At 39.6% G+C, this 15,459-nt stretch overlaps 1 protein-coding gene across 3 annotated transcripts in view; it reads left to right on the plus strand.

The window, feature by feature from the left end:
- The window catches only part of TESK2 (testis associated actin remodelling kinase 2), a 149,004-nt gene that overhangs the window by 69,802 nt on the left and 63,743 nt on the right, over positions 1-15,459 (plus strand). For all 3 annotated transcript variants that reach the window (XM_035018704.1, XM_035018702.1, XM_035018703.1), the window contains one exon: positions 6,140-6,261. In XM_035018704.1, coding sequence (XP_034874595.1) covers positions 6,140-6,261 — 122 coding nt within the window. The remainder of the gene's footprint in view (positions 1-6,139; positions 6,262-15,459) is intronic.

Here is a 15,459-nt window from a genome sequence, read left to right on the forward strand (position 1 = left end):
TATAATAAGATTTACCATCTTAACAATATTTAAGTGTACAGTTCAGTTCGCATTGTTGTGCTTCCAGTCTCCAGAACTTGCAAAGCTGAAGCTCTGTACCCAGTAAACAACTCCAAATCCCTCCCCTCCCCAAGCCTCTGGCAACCACTATTCTGCGTTATGTTTGTATAAATTTAACTACCTCAAGTAAGTGGAAGCTTACAGTATTTCTTTTTGCGACTGGCTTATTTCACTTAACATAGTATCTTCAAGGTTCATCCATATTACAGCATGTGTCAGAATTTCCTTCCTTTTTAAAGCCGAATAATAATATTCCATCATATATGTATACCACATTTTATTTATCCATTCATCTGTCAATGGACACTTGGGTTGCTTATACATTTTGGCTATTGTGAATAATCCTGTTATAAACATGGGTGTACAAATATTTTTTTGAGGCTCTGCTTTCAATTCTTTTGGGTATGTACCCAGAAGTAGAATTTTTGGATCATATGGCAATCTATTTTTAATTTTTTGAGGTCTTAATCTTTTTTTTTTTTAAGATTTTATTTATTTGCTAGAAAGAGAGAGAGCGAGAGTGAGAGCACAAGCAGGGGGAGTGGCAGACAGAGGGAGAAGCAGGCTCCGGGGTGAGCAAGGAGCCTGATGCAGGACTCAATCCCAGATCTGACCTTAGCTGAAGGCAGACACTTAACCTACTGAGCCACCCAAGTGTCCTGAGGTCTTAATCTTTATATTAATATTTTTATTTTATTTATTTATTTTTTAAAAGATCTTATTTATTTGACAGAGAGAGATGGCGAGAGCAGGAACACAAGCAGGGGGGAGTGAGAGAGGGAGAAGTAGGCTTCTCGCAGAGCGGGGAGCCCAACTCAGGGCTCGATCCTAGGACCCTGAGATCATGACCTGAGCCGAAGGCAGCTGCTTAACGACTGAGCCATCCAGGTGCCCCAGTGTTTTTATTTTTAAATTTTTGGTTGAAGTATAGTTGACCTATTAGTTTTAGATGTACAACATAGTGGTTTGACAATTATATACATTATGAAAGGCTCACCACAATAAGTGTAGTTACCATCTGTCACCATATGAAGTTACTACAATATTATTGACTATATTCCCTATGCTGTAGTTTTTTTTTTTTTTTTAAGATTTTATTTATTTGACAGAGAGACAGTGAAAGAGGGCACACATCAAGGGCAGTGGGAGAGGGAGAGGGAGAAGCAGGCTTCCTGCAGAGCAGGGAGCCCAACTCAGGGCTCGGATCAGGACCTGAGCCAAAGGCAGCTGCTTAACGACTGAGCCACCCAAGCACCCCTGTAGTTTTTTTGTTTTTGTTTTTTAAGATTTTATTTATTTATTTATTTGACAGAGAGAGAGAGAGAGAACAAGCAGGGGGAGCAGCAGAGGGAGAGGGAGAAGCAGATTCCCTGCTGAGCAGGGAGCCTGATGCGGGGCTCGATCCCAGGACCCTGGGATCATGATGTGAGCTGAAGGCAGATGCTTAATGACTGAGCCACCCAGGCACCCCTGTAGTTTTTTTTTTTTTTAAGATTTTATTTATTTATTTGACAGAGAGACAGAACAAGCAGGGGGAGCAGCAGAGGGAGAGGGAGAAGCAAATTCCCTGCTGAGCAGGGAGCCTGATGTGGGGCTCGATCCCAGGACCCTGGAATCATGACCTGTACCGAAGGCAGATGCTTAACCAACTGAGCCACCCAGGCGCCCCAAGGTTAATAGATATTGATAGATTTTTTTTTTTTAAGTATGGACTACAGGTGATAAAGGAAGAAAAAAGTACCATCAAATATAGAGGTCCACAAAAGATGGGGAACCTGCCTAAATGCAGGAGGATCTTCATTCCAAGTTATCAAAACTACAAAAATTAATTACCTTCAAATATACTTAGATTTTCAGAGTAAAGAGAAGGTGCATTTCTGCTTAAGTTTGTCCTCTACACATAGATCACTGTTACTATTAATAAGATTATTTTTTTTTTTTAAGATTTTATTTATTTGACAGAGAGAGACACAGCGAGAGAGGGAACACAAGCAGGGGGAGTGGGAGAGGGAGAAGCAGGCTTCCCACTGAGCAGGGAGCCCCATGCGGGGCTCGATCCCAGGACCCTGAGATCATGACCTGAGCCGAAGGCAGACACTTAACAACTGAGCCACCCAGGTGCCCCTATTAATAAGATTCTTGAGAGAAATATCTTTAAATATCTTTGAAAATAAAAGTTAATGGTGTGCCTGGGAGGCTCAGTCAGTTAGGCTTCTTACTTTTGATTTCGGCTCAGGTCGTGATCTCATGGGTTGTGGGATTGAGCCCCACATCAGGCTCCATGCTCAGTGCAGTCTTCTTGTCCATCTCCTCCCGCTCCCCCCTCAAATAAATAAATAAGTAAAATCTTAAAGAAAAAGAAAAGAAAGGTTAAGATGGTGGTTGCTAGGGGAGTAAAGTGGGTGGGGTATGTGAAATAGGTAAAGGGATTAAGAGGTACAAACTTCTAGTTATAAATAAGTCAAAGGGATGAAAACTACAGCATAGGGGGGACGCCTCAGCAACTCAGTCGGTTAAGCGTCTGCCTTCGGCTCGGGTCATGATCCCAGGGTCCTGGGATTGAGCCTCATGTCTGGCTCCCTTGCTCAGTGGGGAACCTGCTTCTCCCTCTGTCTCTATTAATCTTTTGAGGTTTCACTGAAGTCCCATGAAGTTTTCGCCTAAGTGCTCATTCTATCAACATTTATATAAATACCTCTTGTGCTGTATTTGATTCTTCATTCTCTTTGTTCTCTGACTAGCCATATAGCTTATTGTTTGTCCCTTTCTAGATAGTAAACTTCAGAAAATTATGACCAAATTTTATACTGCTTTTCTGTTTGAATCCTCCCCCCAAACTCTGCCCCCCCCCCGAAAAAAAATAAAAGAAAAAGAAAGAAAATCACTCCTGGCCCACTGCTGCCCAAATAAATCACCTGGATAAATAAATTATTCACTGGCCCTTAGAAAGGATGTTAGAAGTTTCATTTAACTCTTTTTTTTTTTTTTAAGATTTTATTTATTTGAGAGAGAGAATGAGATAGAGAGAGAGAGCATGAGATGGGGGAGGATCAGAGGGAGAAGCAAACCCCCTGCCGAGCAGAGAGCCCGATGCGGGACTCGATCCCGGGACCCCAGGATCATGACCTGAGCCGAAGGCAGTCACTTAACCAACTGAGCCACCCAGGCGCCCTCATTTAACTCTTGTTACCATTGTTTTCACTGTGCCCTTATGATGTACCAGGCCTTCCAGGCACTGCAAGACAAAGATGGATACAGTATAGATCCTGGTCTCAAGATGCTTAATAGCCTGGTGGGGATAAAGTTATAAACAGAACCATGTAACAAGTGGTATACTGGTGTTACAAATGTTTTTCTGAGGTAGTATAAAGAAGGAAACCACAAATAGTTTCTAGAGAGAATCAAGGAAGGCTTTAGAGAGGAGGGGATATTTGAGTGTGGTCTTGAAAGATAAGTAGAATTTGAGGGGCTAGAAGAAAGTATTTTATGCAGATGAAAGACAGATGGACACATTCATCATGTCCACTTGTTTAAGGAAGTGGGGTTTTTTCCTGATTGGTTTGAAATACAAGATTGTTGTTCATCCCTGAAATTCACATTGTTTTAATATCAAACTATTTTGTTAAAATCTCTGAGTGATAGTTTTCAGATGATGAAAAAAGGAGAAGAGTAACTTTCAGAATGGAGAGCACTTATTAAAACACAGATGTCTTCTGTAAATAGAGTTGGAAAAATACTGTCAGTGTGTTCTTTGTGTATAAATGTCTCTTTTAACTTATCCATGCAGGATCTGAAAAGGAAAGCCACTTCTCTTTCTTCAGTCACGAGGTACATGACAACAGAATCATTGATGCACTAGGAAGAGAGATGGGTTCCAAATCTCACTAAGTGATCTAGAAGAGAGGAGAGACAGCCAGTGTTCTGCCTGTTTTTCTGACCAGAGTTCCTGTGGCTCTCAGTGTTTTGCTTCCTCCTTTCCCTTCTGTCTGGCCACTCTGAAACATTGTTTCTTTGAATTCTAAGATAAAATGTGATGTCTGTCCTGTATTAAATATGCTAAACTTCTAGGGCTATTGTCTTTTGAAGGAATTTCTTGAGATTGAAAAGTTAAGTAGGTTGTCATTTTCTCTTGAAACTTCCACTTGGTAAATTATAACATGCTGAAAGAATACTGAAAGTCCATAGGTTGATGAAATTTTTTGCATAGCAAGTCCCTGTTGTGCAAGATCTGATATGATTTTTTTTTTTTTTAAGAGAGGGAGAGGGGCAGGAGAGGGAGAGAGAATCTGAGAATCCCAAGTGGGCTTGATCTCATGACCCTGAGATCATGACCTGAGCTGAAATCAACAGTTGGACACTTAACCAACTGAGCCACCCAGGCACCCGTGAAATGATTTTTTTAAAAAATTTTATTTGGGTGCCTGGGTGGCTCAGTCAGTTAAGCAACTGCCTTCAGCTCAGGTCATGATCCTGGAGTCCCAGAATCGAGTCCCGTTTCGGGCTCCCTGATTGGCGGGAAGTCTGCTTCTCCCTCTGACCCTTCCCCCTCTCGTGCTCTCTCTCTCTCTCAAATACAATATTTTATTTATTTATTTGTCAGAGAGAGCATGAGGAGGGGGAGTGGCAGGCAGAGGCAAAGGCAGTGGCAGGCAGCGCCTAACTGACTGAGCCGCCCAGGCACCCCTGAAATGATTTTTTTTTAACCAGAAAGTAATGAGGTCGTTGGTACTTAGTAATTTTTCTACTGCCTTATTCATAATTTCTTGGTAGCAAACCACATTTCAGTAAATAATTGAGCTTCTTTTGGGTAAGACAAAATATTTTCTCTGGTAATCTCATTTTGCTACTACTGAGGCATTTAGAGGGTGAAAACAGTTAATTTTCTTGCAAGTAAAGTATTACAGTTTTGAAACCTATGGAGTATGCATTGAAATTATAAAACAATATATATATATTTTAAAGATTTTTATTTATTTATTTCAGAGGGAGAGAGAGAGCACAAGCAGGGGGAGTGGGCGAGGGAGAAGCAGGCTTCCTGCTGAGCAGGGAGCCCGATGTGGGGCTCGAGCCCAGGACCCTGGGATCGTGACATGAGTCGAAGGCAGACGCTTAATGGCTGAGCCACCCAGGCGCCCCTAAAACAATATTTTTACATGTAAAATAGACTGACTTCTATAGAGGATGAATGTTTTAAGAGTAGATTTTTTTTTTAAGATTTTATTTATTTATTTGAGAGAGAGGATGAGAGGAGAGAGAGAGCACATGAGAGGGGGGAGGGTCAGAGGGAGAAGCAGACTCCCTGCTGAGCAGGGAGCCCAATGCGGGACTTGATCCCGGGACTCCAGGATCATGACCTGAGCCGAAGGCAGTCGCTTAACCAACTAAGCCACCCAGGCGCCCTTAACAGTAGATTTTCCTCTCTGTGTGTGGATAATAGTTTGAATGGTGTGGCCCATGCTTTTGTGTCTGACTTGAGTATGTTTAAATGATTATAAGATAATTTGGCTTGACTTACAATAATATTAGCTCTAAAAGTTTCACTGACTTCTTTCTATATTTAATATGCAGTGCTTTTTTTCATATATATATGTATATATATGTGTGTATATGGGGGAGATTTTGAGCATGTGGCTTTATTATCCTATAAAGATAGTTTTATAATCCCTTAAGTGTTATATAAGGCTTATGCATGTATCTTTTCTGTGCACACTTAAAATTCCACAAAGAGGACTGTTAGTGTCCTAAGACTCAGCAATATTGGCCATAAGGAACCATCCTAATAAATTTCCCCCATTTTTTTCTAAGGTATTAAAAGAAAAGATGTCATTTATTGAGGTGTAATTAACAATGTTTTTCTGGCCAGCTTGATGTGAAACAGTTTTGGTCTTGGATGGAATAAATGCATCTTCATTAATGGAAGTGAGACCCTAATGTGATCAGTTTATAGAAAAACATCCCTAATAATATCTATTTTATCTAAACTGTCACTAAAACATCTTGGCATGTTTACATGTGGAGACTTTGACCTCATATTTAACTGCTGCCCTTGAACCTCTGTTCTTGTTGTTTTATTTTCTAGGTGCGCCACCGAGCTTCTGGCCAGGTGATGGCTCTTAAGATGAACACATTGAGCAGTAACCGGGCAAACATGCTGAAAGAAGTTCAGCTCATGAATAGACTCTCCCATCCCAACATCCTTAGGTAATAATGGCTTTTCCTTCCTTCTGGGGATCAGCGAGAAAGCTTAAACATTGTTGGAGGCTTGTTAGAATAGCATGTTTAACAGCTAAAAAGAGGGATTCACAATTTCGTGCTTACTCTATCTTGCTGGGGTTTAGTGTGCTGTAGGTCTTTTTCTACATATTAAGACTTAATTTTCTGGTAATTAGCTGCATTTAATAAAGCAACTTCCTTCTGTCTCTCAGATTGCTTTACTCTTAGTAGCAGTTCGTTAGAACAGTTGTTTCTTATTAAATTAGTAATTAGTAATTTATCAAAGAGAAAAGATTTTAGTCTTTATGTGGTTATTTAATTTTCTTAATTGCTTTATGAGGAATAGTAATTAAATCAGTGAATGAAAATAAAAGTATGCCCCCAGGCTATCTACCCTTAACTTTTAGCACTTACTTGAGAAGACATAGTTTACCTATTTATTTATTCTTTAAGATTTTATTCTTTTATCTGAGAGAAAGCACGCGTGTATGCGTGTGCGAGAGAGAGAGCGTGCGTGTGCGTGCGCTGCATAAAACGGAGGGGCAGAGGAAAGGGACAAGCAAATTCCACGCTGAGCAGGGAGCCAGACATGGGGCTTGATCCCACGACCCTGAGGTCATGACCTGAGCCGAAGGCAGACGCTTAACCTACTGAGCCACCCAGGTGTCCCTAGTTTACCTTTTTAGAGTAGAATTAGTTTTATATATAATATGGTTATATAATCATCACTTTCTAGTAATCAGAATCTGAACTTTTCTCACTTGAATTATCTTGTTTTTTTTTTTTTAGTGAGGTGACTGTATTTCCAAATGAAACCAATTAAGACTATTTGAGTCAATACATATTTAAGTAGGGTTTATGTGTAAGACACTTTAAAAAGTTAAAAGTGCTATTTCCTTAGGGTCATTTATTGCTAATATTTATATTGGACTAGAGAGAAACCATACAGCTTAACTAAGACTTACATGTTTGGTCAGTGATAGTAAATTATGGAGTTAGATTATACTGCTTACTTGAAACTTTCTACCTTTATACAAAATTGTTGCCTTCGTAGTCTACTACAAAAATGTTCAGCCAGTATTTTTATTATGATGACTTTCTTCCCAATGCATAAATCAGATTAGCACATTTTTTTGAGCATTTAATATAAGCCTGGTGATTTGTCAGATACCAGAAAGGTATAAAGACATATATAAAATGGAATGTCTGCTAGTAAGAAGGAGTTTGCACTCTTAACTGGGGATCTGGGACTTACATACATGAAAAGAGAACTGATAAAATCAGCTAAGACCCTACCACTTGGGTAGAATAAACTCTATGAGCTATAAAATTTCAAAGGAGTAAGAGATTACATTAGCTTGGCAGAGTCAGGGAAGCTTTTTTGGAGGAGGTTGACTTGAACTAGAACTTGAATTTTATTTTATTTTTTAAAGATTTTATGTATTTATTTGAGAGAGTGAGAGAAAGAGCAGGAGCAGGGGGAGGAGCAGAGGAAGAGGGAGAAGCAGACTCCCCATTGAGCAGGGAGCTCCATGTGGGGCTTGATCCCAGGACCCTGAGATTATGACCTGAGCTGAAGGCAACACTTAACCAACTGAGCCACTCAGGTGCCCCATAACTTGAATTTTAATAGGATTTTAGAAGAGAGGGAAGGAAGTCTGAAAAAAAAGAAGCAAAACAGTAATAAAGCACCGAGGTAAAAGTGCAAAGCTTTTTGAGGAATCAGTGAATAAAAACCCATTTGGCTAATAATAGTAATGAGAAAACCACCATTTATTGAAGGCTTGTATGCTGGATCTTTACCTATTTAAAGATTTAATCTTGGGGCGCCTGTGTGGCTCAGTTGGTTAAGCGTCTGCCTTCGGCTCAGGTCATGATACCAGGGTCCTGGGATCAAGCCCCACATGGAGCTCCCTGCTCAATGGGGAGTCTACTTCTCCCTCTTCCTCTGCCCCTCCTCCTGCTCCTGCTCTTTCTCTCTCTCAAATGAATAAATAAAATCTTAAAAAGATTTTAAAAAAGATTTTAATCTTCATAACTAATCACCATTGAAGGAACTGAGGCTAAGAGATTATGTGTTGGTCAAGATATGTGACTCTGAGGTCTGGGCTCTTTCTACCATGCTTCTCCTAGAAGAACTGAGGATTTGATAGCATAGTATTGGTAGATAAAGGTGGAAACGTAATGCAGTTATGCAGGAATGGCTTTCATAAAGCCAAAAAGAGTATATTTTATGCTCTGTGTATTGGATTCTGAGCAGGGACTAGCATGATAGTGGGTAACGGATGGAAAATGCAGGTTTAATCTTGGGAGTTTCATGGCTAAGAGATCAGTTAGGGGGCCTCTATAATGTTTGAGAATGAGATGGATGAGTCTTGATTTGATATTCTGCTTAAGAATTTTTAAGCTGGGCGCCTGGGTGGCTCAGTTGTTAAGCATCTGCCTTCGGCTGGGGTCATGATCTCAGGGTCCTGGGATCGAGTCCCGCATCGGGCTCCCTGCTCTGCGGGAAGCCTGCTTCTCCCTCTCCCACTCCCCCTGCTTGTGTTCCTGCTCTCGCTGTGTCTCTCTCTGTCAAAAAAATAAATAAAATCTTAAAAAAAAAAAAAAAGAATTTTTAAGCTGATTGTATTTTCATCTTGCTTAAAAATAATATTTTTATTATTTTTGATATTTTTATAAAAGTGATACATATTCATTGTGGAACATTTAGAAAACAGAGTTAACAAAATAAGAGACTAAATAAGAAAACTAAAATTGCCCTTTATCTCAGTGCAGAGGGATCAAACTATCAGTAACATTTGATATATTTCTTGACAGTCTTTTTTATTTCACTATTTTTCTTACTCTCTTTACCATGAACTTGACTGGTGAATACATGAGAAGGATGACTTTAAATAAATTTTATTCTTTCACGGCAAAAATTCTAAATACAGTTTTTATGTAATGGAAGTGGAATAGTATAGTATAATGGTTAAAAATGAAGGCTCTAGGGGCACCTCAGTGGCTCAGTTGGTTAAGCGTCTGACTTTAGCTCAGGTCATGATTTCAGGGTCCTGGGATTGAGCCCTGGAGTCCAGGAGTCCAGCTCTGCAGTTCTGCACTCAGTGGGGAGTCTGCTTCTCCTGCTCCCTCTGCCCCGCCTCATGCACACGCATTCTCTCTCTCAAATAAATAAATAAATAAATAAATAAAATCTTAAAAAAAAAAAATGAAGGCTCTAGATTCTAGATCAAGCTGCCTGTATTCAAATCCTGGATCTTGGGCAAGTTACTTAACCTGTCTGAGTCTTAGTTTTCCCATCTATAAAATGAGAGTAATGATAGTAAATACATCATAGAGTCGTTATTGAGGGTTAATTAAATTAGTACATATAAAACACCTAGTATAGTATCTGGCTTATGTGAAGTGCCCAGTAAATGTTAGCTACTATTATTAGTTTCTTTTTCTCTGGCTAGGTTTTTTTTTTTTATGGCCCATGGAAACCTGTCTTTTGTCACCAACCATTTGTCGAGTGCTGCTGTTTTTAATACATTCAAAGGTTTTCTGCTTGAGTGATTTGTTGAATAGAACTTTCTGCAGTGATGGGAATGTTCTTTATCTGTGCTGTCCAATAGCCACACGTGGCTAATGAGCATTGAAATGTGGCTAGTTGGAACAAGGAACTGAAGTTTTTTATTTGATTAAACTCCCACATGAAGCTACTGGCTACTATACTGGAAAATACTGGGCTAGAGTCCCTCTAGGTCTTTGCTCTTGTTTTGCTTAATATATATGTCCAGCCTAGAAACATGGTGTGATAAAACCAGTGTTACCATTCCTATTCTGATGTCCCTTTGATCTATTAACTTAGCCTATCTCTTTTTGGTTTCACTACTCAGGAATGACATACCCCTCCCTTTTAACTTTCAACAAGTATTTTTCTTTGCTTTCAGCTAAGTTTTCTGATATATAAAAGTGTTAACGCTGTCTTCATCTTGGCAGTAAGCCAGCAAATGAGATACTGCATAAAAGCCTATGGATCTGTTATAATCCACAGAAAGTACATAGTACATGAAAATTATTATAATTATTGTTAATAATTGGTTGGTTTGCACTGTGATGATGACTCTTTGTTCTGCATAAACCGTCTGTCTCAAATATACTGTGGTTAAAAGCCTGGAGATGACTTTTTAAAAAGAAGCTTCTAAATTCTACCTCTGAAACTAATAATATGGTATATGTTAATTAAATTGAATTTAAATAAAAAATTAATCTAAAAAAGCTTCTAACTGTTCATATCTTTCATGTCTTTGTGTCTTCAGTTTTATTGTATGTGTTGAACACAACAAAAGGAAATTATCCTACCAGTGGCCTAGAGGAAGCAGTCTTCTTGGCTCTCATTATTCAGAGGAGTACTAACTATAGCAGTAAAAACATTTATTATACTTCCTTAGGAGACCTTAAATATGAAACTAAGCATGACTGTGTTCCAGTCTCAAAATACTTAGAATTTTTATTTCATATATGCTTTGTGGTCTTAGAAATTTACTATTAATACTTTATGTTTCTGTAATTAAAATTTTTTTGTTACTACAAAAAAGGCTAGTCTGCTTTCAAGCTGTGACAAAGGCTCTCCTTTATAGGTACAGAAGCTGGGGCAGAAATATGAACCAAGATTTTCCCTCAAATTGAGATTATTAGATTTAAATTGGGAAAAATCCTTCTCTCAGAACCCTAGGTTTTTCATAGACATGCCTCCTTAGAGGCTGACCCCGGGGGGGCAGGGGTATTGCTGAGCGGAGGAGGCTTTTGGTTCCCCACTCTGCTTCAGCCAGCCAGAGCAGCTCTACTTTTTATCTGTTTTATGTTAAACTTCTGTGTAAGAATTTTGAAGAAAGGGTCTCCTGCTTGAAAACAAAGACTGGGTGGAAAATCACTGCATTGGTGATTTGGAAAGTCTACTTGGGAAAGATGGCTATCTGCATGACCTGCCAGATGGTAGGCATCTAATCCTCTGGGCATGCTTTGGTCCTCTCCTGGCACAGCTGTTTTGTGCCCAGCAGGAGTTAGTGAGCTGAACTTTTGCAGTTTTATTTCTCTTTTCTTGACCCCAACCTCCCTACTTCCTCTTTTTCCTTTTATCTTTCTCCCTCCTAAGATTTCTAGTTGGAAGGAAAAGGATGGGCCTGGTAAGTCATAGAGGGAGTAGGTGTGTATATTTTGTTTGTGTATATGTTTTTTTTTTTTTAATACATGGATACGGTTAAGATTGGTTCTGTTATCATCAGTTGCTCTAAGTTATCAGTTAAAACAAGGAACAATAAAGTACTTTGTTGACTGCATGGACTGATCGTTTGGGCCTCTTGTGAATAAGGTTGTTTATGCCAGGAAGTCTTATGCTCAAGATTTGTAATCCAATTCCATGCCCTGCTCACTTCCACTCCCCAATGGTCTTTCTGAGGGACCTGCACCAAGATTCATTCTCATACCTCTTTGTTATTCTTCATGCCATGAGAAATTTAATATTTCTTTTAGATTCCTTGTTCATATTCTCATGCTTCCTTTTTTTTAGGCTACATTCTGAATTTATTTTCCTGTCTACTAACTTTTGTTCAGAATTGTTTTAGCTCCCCTTTAAAAGCCATTTGTGACAATGTGGTTGCCATTTTGTTAAAATGGAGAATATGCTTTCAATTCACCAAATATTTACTTGGAACTACTCAGTCCAGGCCTGTGCTGCAATGTCATGGTGAATAAAAGGGAGGTAGAACACTGTTGTCTCCCAGTCTCCTTGGGAAATAAATTGTACATCTAGGAAACAGACTAGTATCAGCTAATACTATGAGGGGTGCCTGGATGGCTCAGTTGTTAGGCGTCTGCCTTTGGCTTGGGTCATGATCCCAGGGTCCTGGGGTCAAGCCCTGCATCGGGCTCCCTGCTCATCGGGAAGCATGCTGCTTCTCCTCCCACTCCCCCTGCTTGTGTTCCCTCTCTCGCTGTCTTTCTCTGTCAAATAAATAAATAAAATCTTTAAAAAATATAATACTGGGTGCCTGGGTGGCTCAGTTGGTTAAGCGACTGCCTTCAGCTCAGGTCATGATCCTGGAGTCCCAGGATCGAGTCCCGCATCGGGCTCCCTGCTCGGCAGGGAGTCTGCTTCTTCCTCTGACCCTCCCCCCTCTCATGAGCTCTCTCTCTCTCAAATAAATAAATAAAATCTTTAAAAAAAATAAAAAATAAAAAAATAAAAAATATAATACTATGAGGATATGGCAGGATGTTTTCCCAGTCTCAGCTGTTAAGATAGCTATCTTTCCAATTACCATTCTGAAAATCCTGAAGCCATCTTTAGTTATTCCTATTCCTTTCTTTTAAAGATTTTATTTATTTATTTATTTGAGACAGAGAGAGAGAGAGGGGCAGAAGCAGGCTCCCCGCTGAGCAGGGAACCCAATGCAGGGCTCGATGCAGGGCTTGATCCCAGGCCCTGGGATCATGACCTGAGCCAAAGGCAGCAGTTTAACTGACTGAGTCATCCAGGGACCCCTACTTATTCCTTTTATTCCTTGCTTCTAATCAGAAGATAAGCGCTTGATTCTAAATCTTCAAAGACTTTTGCATCTGTTCTTTCCTTTATACATTTGTTGGTTCAGCCCTCTTGAATTTTGCCTGGAGTGAATTATTTTCCCTATCTTTTTGCCCCCCTTGTCTCTCTTCCTGATACACAGCTCTAATTGTGTAGTTTATTTCTTGTAAACCTTTTATTTCAGAATTGAGTCGAAAATCCTTTAGACTGACAGTTAAGGTCTGATCTGTTTTTCTAGCTCTATCTTCCACTATTCCTTATATGCACTTAACACAACTCCATGATTTCCTAATTGGGTTCTCTTGGACAAGTTATTTGACCTCTGGGCTTTGTTTTTTTTCCTTCGTTAAACTAGGGGAATGGACCACATCAGTGGTTAGAAATCCACGGTGAATTAATGTTGAATAATTCGTAAAAGATCAGGTTTAAAAAATATATTATCTCAGGTGTGTGTATATTTTCTCAGGTGGCCATGCACACACACACACACACACGTGGTCTAGAATAAATGGGACGCATTTCAAAATGCTGGATTGGGTGCCTGGGTGGCTCAGTTGGTTAAGCGACTGCCTTCGGCTCAGGTCATGATCCTGGAATCCCAGGATCGAGTCCCGCATCGGGCTCCCTGCTCAGCAGGGAGTCTGCTTCTCCCTCTGACCCTCCCCCCTCTCATGCTCTCTCTATCTCATTCTCTCTCAAATGAATAAATAAAATCTTAAAAAAAAATAAATAAAAATGCTGGATTAAAATGGGTCTTTCTGATTTTATCGTTGCAATTCTAGTGAGTAACTAGGTGGAAGAGTCTCGCTATAGCCCTCAAAGCAAATTATATAACACTAGCATGTTGGTAAAGAGGTCTTAACATTTTTTTCTCTTCTCTTTGCCAAGGTAGAAGGTCTAATGACTTAGGACTGTGTTTAAGTTCTAATTTCATATAACTAGAAAAATTTTGTAAAATAAAATATGGAAAAAGCTTCAGTAATATTTATGTCATTGTCTGTGGGTAGTAAAGTAGTACAACCCCAGAAAGATGATTTTTTTAAAAATTTATTTTTATTGAGATAAAACTGAGATATAAGAGAAGATGATTTTTAATGTAAACAATGGCTACCATTTATTGAGCACCTATTATGGACCGCTATTGATTATTTTTCCACCCCACCCCCATTTTTTCCTCTCTAGACTTCTCCCATCTCAGCAAATGGAATTGCCATTACTACTATTATTACTTAGGTTACAAACCTAGAAATCATCCTTAATATCTTTCCCTTATACCCTCTTTCAAACCATCAAGTGGTTGTACACCTGAAACTAATGTAACACTGTATGTTAACTATACCGGAATTAAAATGAAAAACTTAGACAATCTTAGGTAAAATTAATATTCAGGAGAAACAAATCAAGTCTTGGCATTTATATTATTATGACTGATTATAATCACCACTAGGCCAAAAAGTATATTATAATTACATTTTATTTCTTGCACAATTTTTTGTGCTTGGCCTAATTTTTCATTTGCTTAGTTATTATATGCCCACCACTAATTCTTCCCAAAGTTTCAGACAGAACTGTAAAATTCTTCTGAATATGCATTTCCACTCTGCCAAACACATCTGGAAATCTAAATATTCTTTCCTCAAACATCCTTCCCTCAACATCTCTCCTGGAGCTCTTGATCCTTCTGTTCTAGTTTGGACTACTTATTCTCTAGACTGTTGCCCAGGAGTCACCCTGGGACTTGCTATCATCTTTTTTTTTTCTTTTTTTAAAGATTTTTTAGATTGGGGCGCCTGGGTGGCTCAGTCGTTGGGCGTCTGCCTTCGGCTCAGGTCCTGATCCCAGGACCCTGGGATCGAGCCCCACATCCGGCTCCCTGCTCTGCGGGGAAGCCTGCTTCTTCCTCTCCTACTCCCCCTGCTTGTGTTCCCTCTCTCGCTATGTCTCTGTCGAATAAATAAATAAAATATTAAAAAAAAAGATTTTTTAGATCTATTAGAGAGAGAGAGAGCTCACACATGTGTGGGGAGGGTCAGAGGGAGGGAGGTAGAGGGGGAGGAGCACAGGGAGGGAGAGGGACAAGCAGACCCCCCACCCCCCCCAGCTGAGCCTGGAGCCCGGCTCTGGGCTCCTTCTCATGACCCTGAGATCATGACTTGAACTGAATTGCACTAAATCAAATAAGCACCCAGGCATCCTGCTATCATCTTTCTACCTATTGCTTTCTAGATCCTTCCTTTTTCTTTTTTCTCTTTTTAAAAATTGTCATAAATGTTTATTTTTATTTTATTTTATTTTTTTTAAAGATTTTATTTATTTATTTGACACAGAGAGTTAGCGAGAGCAGGAACACAAGTGGGGGAGTGGGAGAGGGAGAAGCAGGCTTCCCACGGAGCAGGGAGCCCGATGCGGGGCTTGATCCCTACATTGGAAAAGACTGCCTGGGGAGCAGGTTTTGGGGATGAGACATCAGGAGTTATCAAGTTGGCAGTTGGATAAACAGGTCTGGAATTCAGAGGAGAGGTTCTGGATAGTTGTGTCTCTCAGTAGTTAGGAGACCTTTGGCAAATTATATCACTTCTATAACTTCAGTTTTCTCATCTATGAAGTAAAGAGTAACA

The sequence above is a fragment of the Mirounga leonina genome, unplaced genomic scaffold (assembly GCF_011800145.1).
Source record: "Mirounga leonina isolate KUSES-001 unplaced genomic scaffold, KU_Mleo_1.0 Mir_173, whole genome shotgun sequence".
In the NCBI taxonomy this organism is placed as follows: Eukaryota; Metazoa; Chordata; class Mammalia; order Carnivora; family Phocidae; genus Mirounga; species Mirounga leonina.